General features: G+C 39.4%; 1 protein-coding gene across 1 annotated transcript in view; it reads right to left on the bottom strand.

The window, feature by feature from the left end:
• IMPG2 (interphotoreceptor matrix proteoglycan 2) overlaps window positions 1–12539 on the bottom strand; it is a 72657-nt gene that overhangs the window by 43310 nt on the left and 16808 nt on the right. The window contains exons 3-5 of the mRNA XM_057697288.1: window positions 10257–10423; window positions 7683–7714; window positions 398–447 (exon numbers count right to left, since the gene is read on the bottom strand). Of these exons, the coding sequence (XP_057553271.1) occupies window positions 398–447; window positions 7683–7714; window positions 10257–10423 (249 nt within the window). The remainder of the gene's footprint in view (window positions 1–397; window positions 448–7682; window positions 7715–10256; window positions 10424–12539) is intronic.

Here is a 12539-nt window from a genome sequence, read left to right as displayed (position 1 = left end):
TCAAAGAAACATGTTAAAGTACACCACAGGATACAATCAGAAAAATTCTTACTCTGGGAAACTCTATAAGACAGATGACAAATGGTGGAGCTAGAAATGTTCTACCTTTTGACATAAGCAGTGATTACAGGGTATTTGCCTTAAAACAATCCTTTAGGTTGTACATTTGTTTTAAACAATTTTCAGACTTTATATTATACTTAATAATTAAAGATTCTCAGGTACCCACATCATAATGTAATAAAATAAGTGAAAAAGAATTACTTTTTCTTGAGAATCTTGAACAACACATAGAGAGAGAAACATGGCATTTTTAAAATGTGAGCTGAAAAATGTGCTTGTTTGCAATTAAATAATACAATTTAAAAGAAAAGTGAATAAAGACACAAAAGCATACCTCCCAACGCTGAGGTATCACCAACAGGAACTGGAGATGACAACTCAGGGCTAGGAAAAATAAATGTTTGGAGTTAATGATAGAAATGTGAGGGGTTATTTTGGGGTTTACTTTTCCAGAAAGGAATTCAGTAGATCTCCAAATAAGGATTCCCAAACCAAAGCACTGAGTAGCAAATTAAAAAAAAAAAGAAAATAGTCTTTACAATTGATTTATTTTACAATTTTTGATGCCTTCTCAACTAGAATCACCCTACATAAAGTACTCCCTTACTTACTATTTCATAACCCTGTTTTGTTTCTTCTCAGTTCTAATTACTATGTGAAATTATTCTGTTCGTTTATGTATCTACTTCCTGATCTCTGTCCATGCCCTTAATCCTCTAGAATGACGTCGTCTAATATGGTAGTCAGTGGACATATGTGGTAATTTGATTTAAAATTAAATAAAGTTTAAAATTCAGAACCTCATCCACACTAATCACATTTCAAGTGTTCAACAGTCACATGTGGCTAATGGCTACTTTTTTGGACAGGCCAGTAATCCTCACAGAGAGATTTCTATTGAACAAGACTGCCTCAAGAATCCAAACTCCATGAGATTAGGGACCTTACCTGCCATACTTGTGCTGTATCTCCACCCTAAAACAGAACCTACCATTTAGTAGATGCTAAATAGATATTTTTGGTATAAATAAATAAATACTACTGGCCAACCGGTGTACTGTAGAAAGCAGTTGGTATACAATTGTGAACAAAACACCCATGGTCTATGAAGGTTACCAGCTAAGAGAAAACAAACAACAAATACCAATTACAAACTCAACAAGCGGTACAGACACAAAAGCACTGGTTGCTAAGGCAAACATATCAGCCCAAATCTCATCTCATTTGAGAGATCACAGAATCACAAAACTTTTTAATATAAAAAAAGTCAAGCTTAGAGAAATGATGTGCACACTGCTCACAGGTTTCAGGTCCCCAGGCTACCTTTTTACAATGCCGCCCTGCAAGTGCAAGCAAAGATCAGAAGAGATCAGAGGATAATCTGAGAAAGCCCCTGCTCTAAAGAAAAGAAGGTGGGTTTCTGCAAGTCCAAATTTCCACATACCCCCAAAATATATAATGTAAATTACAGTCATGGACTCTCTTCAACTTTCCACAAGTCAGCTTTTGAAGGTGACTTAATCACAGGGAAAATGTCCCCCTCTCAGACTTGCCAGTATCTCAGTGAGTCCCACCTTCACTTCCGAACCACTCCTTTAAGTTGCTCTGCTGCTCTAAACTAGATCAGCTGGTGGGGGGAGAGGGGGCTGCTCACAGCCACCAGATGAACATGGCACACATCTTGAAGTATCAGTTTTTTACTTTAAAGTAAAAGCATAGGCAGGGAGCTAAGTAAGAACGGACATGGAATTTAAAACATCTTAATATTAAAAACAAGTGTGGCTACATTAAAGAATAGAATATAAAGTTTAAAAGAATATTAAGATAAAATACGATAATTTCAAGGACATTTAATGACCGGCATTGGAGTAGGGGAGTCAACTAGGGCAATGTTTCCTAAGCCCCTAGGCTTTGGTAGAAAATATAGGTTTCAGAAATATAGGTTTAAAAAAAATCACACCATAAAGATTCTTCTCGTTTTTAAAAATACTATCTAGGGACTTCCCTGGTGGCACAGAAGTTAAGAATCCGCCTGCCAATGCAGGGGACATGGGTTCAAGCCCTGGTCTGGGAAGATTCCACATGCGGTGAAGCAACAAAGCCTGTGCACCACAACTACTGAACCTGTGTTCTACAGCCCACAAGCCACAACTACTGAGCCCGTGTGCTGCAATTACTGAAGCCCGTGTGCCTAGAGCCCATGCTCTGCAACAAGAGCAGCCAACACACTGAGAAGCCCAAGCACCGCAACAAAGAGTAGCCCCTGCTCACCGCAACTAGAGAAACTCACATAGCAAAGAAAACCCAACGCAGCCAAAAATAAATAAATAAATAAATAAAAATAAATTTTAAAAATACTATCTAGAAAGAATAACATATTAAACCAGTACACCAAACCTATCACTATTGGTTATTTTTTGTGCACTTACTAAGTGAGCTGTCATCCAAAAGAACCTAAAGGAATATGACATCTGGATAAGTGATTTTGATGAATGATGAGTAGAGGAAGACCTGTATGATGAGAAAGTATCAAGAGGCTTCTTGGGTTGCAGGAGATGGAGCTTAAAAAACTAGGATCCGGATGCATTTGGAACAGACATTAACATCATCAGGCTTGAAAAGTTTATCAGCTGTCCACAAGGCAGAATCCCTTCCCAATACCTTCATTTTATAGATGAAAAACCGAGGTCCAAATGGGTAAAGCAATTTTCTCAGGGTCATACAATGACTTGATACGACCCAAGGCCATACCTAAAACTCCTAGCCATATCCCATTCCCTTTTCAATAATAATATTAATAGCAAGAATGACTACAACTAAATTTATCATGTCAAGCATTGTGTTAAGTGCTTTATCTTGGTTAACTCACTTAATTCTGGCATCAATCTTAAGAGGAAGACACTGTTATCCCCATTTATACATATGAGGAAACTCATGCTAGAAGAGATTAAGAATTTGCTCAGGGTCACACAGCTAGCCAGTGAAGGAGCTGTGATGTAAATCAGGCCCATCTGAATCCAGAAACCTCCCTCCTACCCACGTTAATTCCACACCACATGGGCTTCATGTGATCCACATTCTCCAGAAGAGCGATCAGGACAGTTTTACTTGGTCTTAACGATAGCAGCGTACATAAACTAAACAACCTAACAGTCACAATGTGTAAGAACCCAGAAAGAGGAAGGGAAACCCAGTCAAAGCTGGACAGTAAGCAAGTATGAAGAGCAAAGAGGTCAAAATAAAACAAAGCACAACACTACAGCAACTAAAATAGGAATTTGGGATGACATAGCAGAGAAACCAGACCTCGCCTGGGGTTGGTCAGATTGTCCCCCACATCAAAATCAAATTTAAGCTAATTCTCTAAGTAAACATTCAGAATGGAGAAGTTTGTTCACTTGAGTAGAACTAGATTTCACCTACTAAATTCAAAATAACATTATTTTAATGATGGCAAGTAGGCAACTCTCAGTAACTCAAATCTTGTCTAACACTCCAACACTTAATCCCTCATCCTCCCACACTTCTTTCAAGACAGTGACAAGAATTCTTTCACATTTTCTCATTAGGTGTGCCTCCTGCAGGGATGCCCTAAAATGTCACACAACAGAACGAGAACACAGAGTGGTATTGGGTTTGGAGACAGAAATGCTTTATTTCTAGGCCAACCCACAAATTTGAAGTTGGTCAGCTAAGACCTTTAGCTTAATACCAGCAGCAAACAACCCCCTACTGTCTCATTTCCTCAGCTTATCCAGCACACAGTTTATCCCTCACAGCTACTACCTACTCATGTCACTGGAATTCAGATGGAATTGTGTCAAAAGATAACATAGCCACATGGAACATATGTTTAAAAATACAGTAGGGCTTCCCTGGTGGCACAGTGGTTAAGAACCTGCCTGCCAATGCAGGGGACACGGGTTCAAGCCCTGGTCCAGGAAGATCCCACATGCCTCGGAGCAACTAAGCCCGTGCACACACAACTACTGAACCTGCACTGTACAGCCCGTGAGCCACAACTATTGAGCCCAAATGCCACAACTACTGAAGCCCATGAGCCTAGAGCCCATGCTCTGCAACAAGCGCAGCCACTACGATGAGAAGCCTGCGCACAGCAATGAAGAGTAGCCCCCACTCTCTGCAACTAGAGAAAGCCCACACACAGCAATGAAGACCCAATGCAGCCAATAATTAAAAAATAAATAAAATAATTTTAGAAGTAAAAATTAAAAAATAAAAATATAGTAAAACAAGCCAACAATAATTTCCTATCTAGATTACTACTCCCCTTTACAATTTCCCATACTTTGCTTTGCTTTAGAATCTGTTAACTGTGATCAGCATGCGACAACAAAAGAACTCAAGGTAAGGAGTTAGGAATCATAGGTACCAGTCCCAGATGTACCACTAACCTTGTGTATAACTTGGGAAAATACCTCAGTTGCTCTGGGCCTCAAGAATTAATCTCTAAAACAGGAACAGCTCCTGCCCAACATACTTCACAAAGGTGCTGATAAAAACTAAATAAAATATATGCAGAAGAATTATGAAAAGTATGAAATCCTTGACACGTATAAAACAGGGGTGGGGGGTTGGGTCAAGATGGCAGAAGAGTAGGATGGGGAGCTCACCTCCCACAAATACATAAAAAATACATCTACATGTGGAACAGTTCTCACAGAACAGCTACTGAACGCTGACAGAAGAACTCATACTTCCAAAGGGGCAAGAAAATCTCCACATAACTGGGTAGGACAAAAGGAAAAAGAAAAAAAGAGAGAGAAAGGAAGGGAGCTGCGCCCCTGGGAGGGAGCTGTGAAAGAGCAAAGGTCTCACGTGGTCTGTGGAGTGCACAGTGGAGACCTGCACAGACAGTTGGTGGCACTGGCACTGCCCAGCCTGAGCCGTCGGCTGGGACGGAGGCTGGGTGCGGAGGCTCAGCCTACACAGGTCAGATCCAGGGAGAGGGCTGGGGGCGGCTGAGTGGTGACAGCCTGAGGGGGCCATGGGGTGGGGCACCACAACTGAAGGAGCACAGGAAGAAGTCTGGGCCCGCCAGAAAGGCAAGGGGCCATCGTTGGGGGGCGCACAAGGAGAGGGGCGGACCACCACAGAAGCCTCTTTCTCCGGCAGGGCACGGCCTACACAAGCTCTGGGGCCATCTCGGACTCCAGAGGCAGCTCAGACCCGCTGCCCACCCCCCTTCCTGGGAGCATGCAGGGGCCTCACACCTGTGCACCCCCTATCAAGGGGACAACGGCCAGCACACGCTGAGGAAAGAGACGGCAAACATTCAAACCAAAAACAGCCCTCACACCAAAAAAAGATTAAACCCACGCAAGCTACACAGGGATGACCACACACATAAACAGCCTCCAAGACTATGGAAGATAATTGTTTCTCCTAAACTCACAGAGTGAGAGAAATATAAGTAAAATGAAGAAGCAGAGGAACTACTCCCCGTTAAAAGACCAAGAGAATTCCCCTGAAGGAACAAACAATGAAACAGACCTTTTCAGTCTAAGAGACCCAGAGTTCAAAAAGGAGGTAATGAAAATACTGAAGGAATTAAGAAAGGTTATCGACAGAAATTCAGATTACTGTAAAAAGGAACTAGAAACTACAGGAGGAACCAAGACAAATTAGAAAATTCATTTGCTGAGACAAAAGCTGAGCTAAAGGCAATGAATAGCAGAATGAATAATGCAGAAGAAAGAATAAGTGATCTGGAAGATAGAATAATGGAAATTACCCAATCAAAACAGCAGACAGAAAACCAAATGAAAAAAACATGAAAGCAATATCAGAGACCTATGGGACACTACAGAGCATGCCAATCTATGCATAATAGGGATTCCAGAAGGAGAAGAAAGAGAAAAGGGGATGGAAACATATTTCAATACATTATAGCTGAAAATTTCCCAAACCTAAAGAAGGAAACAGATATCCAGATACAGGAAGCACAGAGGGTCCCAAACAAGACGAACCCAAACAGACCTACACCAAGACATATTATAATAAAACAGGCGTTAATGTAGCATGTGTCTGCCCAAACAGAATAATACATATGCTAAAAAAAAAAAAAGTGTATTTGGCTTTGTGATCATGATAGGCATCCTCAACTACAAATCTAAGTTAATGGACTTTACCAAGAAAGAAAAATCCAAAGATCGGTCCTTAAACTGACAATAGCACCAGAGATCTGATAATAGACTTGGGTGACTGAACAGAAACTCAATTATTCATTTAACAAATACTTAGTGAGCACATATCCTAGGCTGGGCTTTGTAATGGTTTCTGAACATACAGCAGCAAGACAAGATGACAGGGAGTTAAGTGGTGACTAGAGCTAAAAGGAGATGCTTTCAAGATGTCTGGCTGGAGACATTTTCCGTGTTCATTTTCACAGGCAAACTCTAAGGCTTCTCCCAGATTAAGAGCCATATTTATTACGGTTTTTAATATCTTTTTATAAAATATTTGCATATTTACATATCTTCTTAACCATACAAGATATGGGAGATGTGCTATCATTTTTAGTGGTACAACCATGAAGATTACTGGCACTGGTAAGACCCACCAGATTATTTAGTCTATTGCATTACGTGTTGCAATGGCAACCACAGGGAGCCTCCAAGCTCTGCCTCTCCGAGGTGAAGAACCACACCTAAAGCACCACATGGCCCCACATCTAAGTAGGAACTCAATCCCAGGCCCCAGCATAGGCTCAGTGGTACTGTTAGCTCTACAAAGTGAGACCACAAGGAGTCCCACTGCCCTCCTGTTTACTCACGTCTGATTTGAAACTAACATATACCCCCATGACCACCCACAGATGTACTCTAACTATGCTTTTGCCTAGACTTTGCTGCCCAAGCTAGACCTTTGGACAGTGACTCACCTAGCTGGTTTTTCAATCTGTCCTTCCATCTAACTTGATGGACTCTGACCTGAATTGCATGCCCTAGGGATGTTTCTCCAAAAAAATCACCTACACGCCAGCATAATCTAGGTATCTTGAGTATGGGTAGAATTGGAAATCTTTAGTTCCTGTAGGCTCAAAATCCCTCACCCTCCATGACCTACTTTGCCCTGCTCCTGCTCAGGAGCCAGAAATGGCCTTAATCCTAAGCCTAAAGGCCCACAGAGCCAAGACTCACACCACCAGAGGATTCATCAAGGTCACGCTGTTCCTATGCTTCAAGATCATAATCGCCATTACACAATAAAGCAACCCACACCACAACCCATCATGTAATAAGGCATCCTCCACTAAAGTGTACCATTTTAGATCAGTATTATCATTATCCTATCAGCCTCAACTACGGTAGATTGTTTTGTATTCCATTTCCAAAAATCTATTTTCTCACCCAAGAGAGAGGAGCAAGTCTGCTTCCCAGTAAGGTCAGGCAGTAAACAAGCACAGTGGCTGTGGAGGTGGTCTGGAAATGGAAGTGACCTCAAAATGAGGAAAAGCATTTGAGACTTACCCACAGGCCTGGTCATTGCAGGAACTGGCAAGAAGATAGGAAGGAATCATTAAACTTGGGATGAGTCTTAAATAGCTATGATACATTTCAGTTGCCAAACATGAACTTAGGAAAAAAGACACTCACGTGCTGATAATTTCCTTCGCGTATGTCAGTTTCTAAGGAAAACAAAAATATAAAAATGACTATGTGAATTAATAAGTTATTAAGCAGGAAACAAAACTTCTTGCATATAGAACACTAATGCCCTAACACAGAATCTATGTTGTTATACTCTATGGCTAGAGAAATAGTAAAAGCAAGGTACTAATGATGCAAGTTTGTTTTGTGACTGCAAGAATGTCCCGACAGTCTCTGTATGTGCCCAAAAGTCCCTGTGCTCTCTTACTGGGCACAGATTAACAGAAGTTATCTGCTAATCATTCCAAAAAGGTCTACTGGTTAGAAATGGGTAGAGTTTTTACATTACCCTTCCATAGACTTAGAACCAAAGTGTTTTGTGATCGAATACATTTACAGAAACTCTCATCATAGAATAATATAATCATGTGGATAAAATAACTATGAAATCTGATTCTCCAGAATTCAGACACAAAGATAAATTGTATCAATAGCTGGATTATTCCTCTGGGGCACTCCAAAGTAAATTGTCTCCAAGTTTCCTCTAAATTAGTGGCTTTATTTTGAGACCAATATGATAAAAAGAACACTAATTTGGAATCAGAAGACCTAGTCTCAAATTCCATTTTCTCCTTCTTAGCTATAGAGGCAAATCCCAAAATCTCTCATGCTGGGCCTCCATTTCCTCATCTGTAAAATAGAGAGACTATTACTCTAAATAATTCCCAAGATATTTATAAATAACTCGAGGCTCTTCTTACTCTACAGACTCTCCTAGAATAATTTTAGCCACTCTTCTTTTTTTAAATTTTAATCATCCAGCAGCTTCAACTGCAATTTTATTTCCTTTAATTAATCCCTCTCAAGATACATATAAGCATATAGCAAAATCATCATTTTATCAGGTTATACTATTAGCTTTAAAATTACACAGGCCAGCATGGTGGTTATTTGTACAAATGCTGGAGTTCTGAGTTCTGATAAAGAGTGTTAATCACATAAATTCACCACTTATGTGTAAACAGTTGTTACTATTTACACATAATGTTGTTATATTTAAATATATATTTAAAATCAGAGAATGTATATATATGTATAACTGAATCACTTTGCTGTACAGAGGAAATCAGCACAACACTGTAAATCAACTATATTTTAATTATTAAAAGAAAGATAAAATCAAGCTTCCTTCAGATTTTAGACAGCCAGTGATTGCTTAAGTAACCTTCTCAGCCACTCTTATGATTTCAATTACTACCGCAAGTCTGTATTTATAACCCAGACCATTCTTGGTTTCATACCTAAATATCAAACAATTCACATTTCACAGATGGCTCAAAACAACACATGAGAAAGCAAACTCAGTCTCCCTGTCAGCATCCACAAGTTGCTTCTCTGCCTGAGTTCTTGGTGGTAGTCATCCAAGCCAGAAGCTGGGAAGCTTCCCAGGCCATTCCTCATCCTATCCCACTCCCATCCAATCCATCACAAAGTCCCATTAATCTTTTTCCTGCTATAACCCCTATGCTCCCTTTCTCCATCTCACGGTCTGGTTAGGACTCTCATCCTCTCGGGCCTGGAGTACTGAACCGACTGCTGCTTATCTGTCCCCTCTGATCTATCGTATGGCGTATAGAAACCATAATAACCATTTTACGATTCAGAACTGTCCAATGAGCCCCCATGACGTACCTGCTTACAACCCTTCAATGGTTCCCTATCAACTACAAACTTGTGAAGTTATCCACCCCTCCAGTCTGATCTCCTGCCAATTCTAGTCTACCGTTCTGATACATTGGCCCACATATACATATATAACGAATAATAATAAAATGTAAGAAGTACCACATTAAAGAATGAATCAAGAATTATGGCGTTCAAAGGATTATGGGAACTAAATCTGCAGGGCTGGGGGTTGATTCCTCACAAAGGTGGTTACATCTGAGCTGAAGACATGTAGGACTTGAACAAAAGGAAGAAGGATGTAAGGGGCCTATCGCACAGCATGAGAATCCACCACATGCACCTAAACAGTTTCATTCTCCTGTCACGAATACACGCACGCAACATGAGAGGGGGAAGGTGGGCAGGTCGTCTGTCTATGTGCATGCTGATCTATCCTTTGCTAAGAATAAACTAAATCTAAAACAAGGAAAACAAGGAAGCAAATTCATTAACGAGAACCACATTTATACTTTACTAAACATTTATCCAGTGACCTACATCCTCTGTCTTAATTAGAGTCATTTGTACCACTCTGAATTGATAAGATGCAAAACTCTGGCAAGAATGCTTGACTCTCACAGATTTATATTCTTAGCCTAAATCTTTGCTGAGAATTATTTCCAAATATTTACATTTATAAAAAGCCTGAGGCTCTTGCTGGGTCAATAATGCTTATTATAATGGCTAAAGCTAGGGATACAAAGACTAGCCGCCCTATAGTAGGTCACTTGAACAGCTTAATTCAATAAAAAAGAGTAAGGCAGGGATTTGGCATTTGCTCTTTCTTCCTTTAGGCCTGAGCTACATATACGCGCTCCTACAACAGTCCAGTAATTCCCTTGTTACTACATTTACCTTCATAATTAAGCTTCTATGTTCCACAGACTGACTAAAATGTGTGCCCATATCAAATATAGTTGTGATTCCATCCTCACACAAATTCATCCAGTAATGAAATTCCTCACGCCCAGGAAGTCGATCCCAAAAAGTCCTGAAGGCTTCCCAGACAGCTTCCTGGCAAACTGAAAAACAAACAGAGAGGCATTTTTATGGAAAGACTTTGGGGTTCTCACAATGATAACGGACTCATTTATTCAGATTCCTGTGACACTCTTGCACACAGTGCCTGTTCTGGAGGGACATGGGGATGATTCTCAGTCAAAGTCCTTCTGTGTGCCCCATTTAAACTTTTTAGGTCTGAAGAGAATGTGTACTCCCCACTCCTTTCCCTTGCAAAGGGAACTGATTCATTTCCTAACAGGCAGGGTTTTTTTCCCATCTCTTAAAAAAAAATAAAAACATGTTTATGCTTTACCAAAGTAGAGCTGATATTGAGAATATTTCAATAGGATAAACAACCTGTGGTACATCCATATGATGGGATTATAAGCCAGTGATAAAAAGAAATGAGGTTTCAAGCTATAAAAAGACATGGAGAAGATTTAAATGCATATTACTAAGTAAAAGAAGCCAATTTGAAAAAGCTACATACTGTATGGTTCCAACATATAACATTCTGGAAAAATCAAAACTATATAAATTATAAAAAGATCAGTGGTTACCAGGGACTGGGGGGAGGGAAAGATAAAGGAAGTGGAAAGCAATGGATTTTAGGGCAGTGAAACTACTCTGTATGATACTGTAATAGTGGATAATGTCACTGTACATTGTCAAAACCCATAGAATATACAACAGAATGAATGCACCCTAATGTAAATTATGAGATTTAGTTAAGAATAATGTGCCAAAACTATCATAACATTGTTAATCAACTATACTCCAATATAAAATAAAAAGTTAAAAAAAAAGAATAATGTGTTAATATTGGCTCATCAGCTGTAACAAATATACCACACTAATACAAGATGCTAATAACAGGGGAAAATGCGTGTGTGTGTGTGTGTGTGTGTGTGTGTGTGTGTGTGTGTGTGTGTGTGTGTGTGTGTGTGTGAAGAGTGGCAGTATAGGTAACTCTCTGGATTTTCTGCTCAATTTTTCTGTAAACTTAAAACTTCTCCAAAAAATAAAATCTATTAATTTTTAAAAAGATGCGAGAACTTTTTAGAAAAGAAAATCATATTCAGAAGAAACGTGCTGCTGTATTAAAATGAAAGCCAATTTAATGTATCTGCTAAGTTATTTCAAAGTATCAGCTCTAAAAGGACACTAAACAGGCTGTCTGCACATTTTATACAGCACTAAGTGTACTGCTAACCTGTAACCATTTCAGTGTCCTGATGCAGGGCACTGTGCACAAAAGATGGGATAGGAGAAAAGAGGAGGGGGGTGGCGAAGGAGAAAGACAGATTTAAGTGGACAGAGATCAAGGAAATTTACTTTTCATCTCAGGAGGACTGAATGCCAGTCCAGCAGCACACTGAGATGGAATCCCTGAACTCAGAGTCAGAAGGATCTCAATTCTAGCCCTAGCCTCACCGTGTACTAGCTTGACAACCGTGGGTAACTTACCCAGCCATTCAACATTTCAATGTACTCATCTCTCTCTTTTAATGAGCTGAATAATAACTGCTTTACTTAATTTATCTGTGAGAGTATTTTATAAACTACATAGTGCTACATGAATAGAAGTTATTATCATATTGGATTCTAGTTGTCCAACAGTTATTTGATGAAAGAAGATAGTCTCGGCCTCAAAAAGCTCTTAGGCTTTAACAGAGAGTAAAATATATGAATGTTGAAAGTTTCTCATCAATTGATTTTTTCAGGATTAAACTGAACCTTTGGTTGCAAACTTAGTTTCTTTTTCCTGCATCTTTAATCCTGTTCTTTAGAACTTTTGACCCTATAGCATACAGAAAAGTCTAGCAGAGACTGACTGATGCAGAGCTGACCACTTGTAGACTCAAGTTCTTCCTTTCTTCTTTTTAAAACTTCCAAATGACAGTTTAGTACACAGCAGAAGACAATGCAAAGGTAAAAGTCTGGGTTGGTAAAAACAAACAAAAATCAAATATCTACAAGATCTGGTTATGAAATGAAGTAATTCAAAGAAAAGTATTAAAGTATTGTGAGACCGAATAACTATAAATCTATAAGAAAAAATAAAGCTCAACAACTTTTTGACAATATAAATAAAAAATAATTTGAAATATGAAAGTTAATACTTCAAAGGTCCTA

Source organism: Hippopotamus amphibius, chromosome 10 (assembly GCF_030028045.1).
Source record: "Hippopotamus amphibius kiboko isolate mHipAmp2 chromosome 10, mHipAmp2.hap2, whole genome shotgun sequence".
NCBI classification, from domain to species: domain Eukaryota; kingdom Metazoa; phylum Chordata; class Mammalia; order Artiodactyla; family Hippopotamidae; genus Hippopotamus; species Hippopotamus amphibius.
Note: the sequence above shows the minus strand (reverse complement) of the source record. Positions and strands in the feature narration are given on the sequence as shown.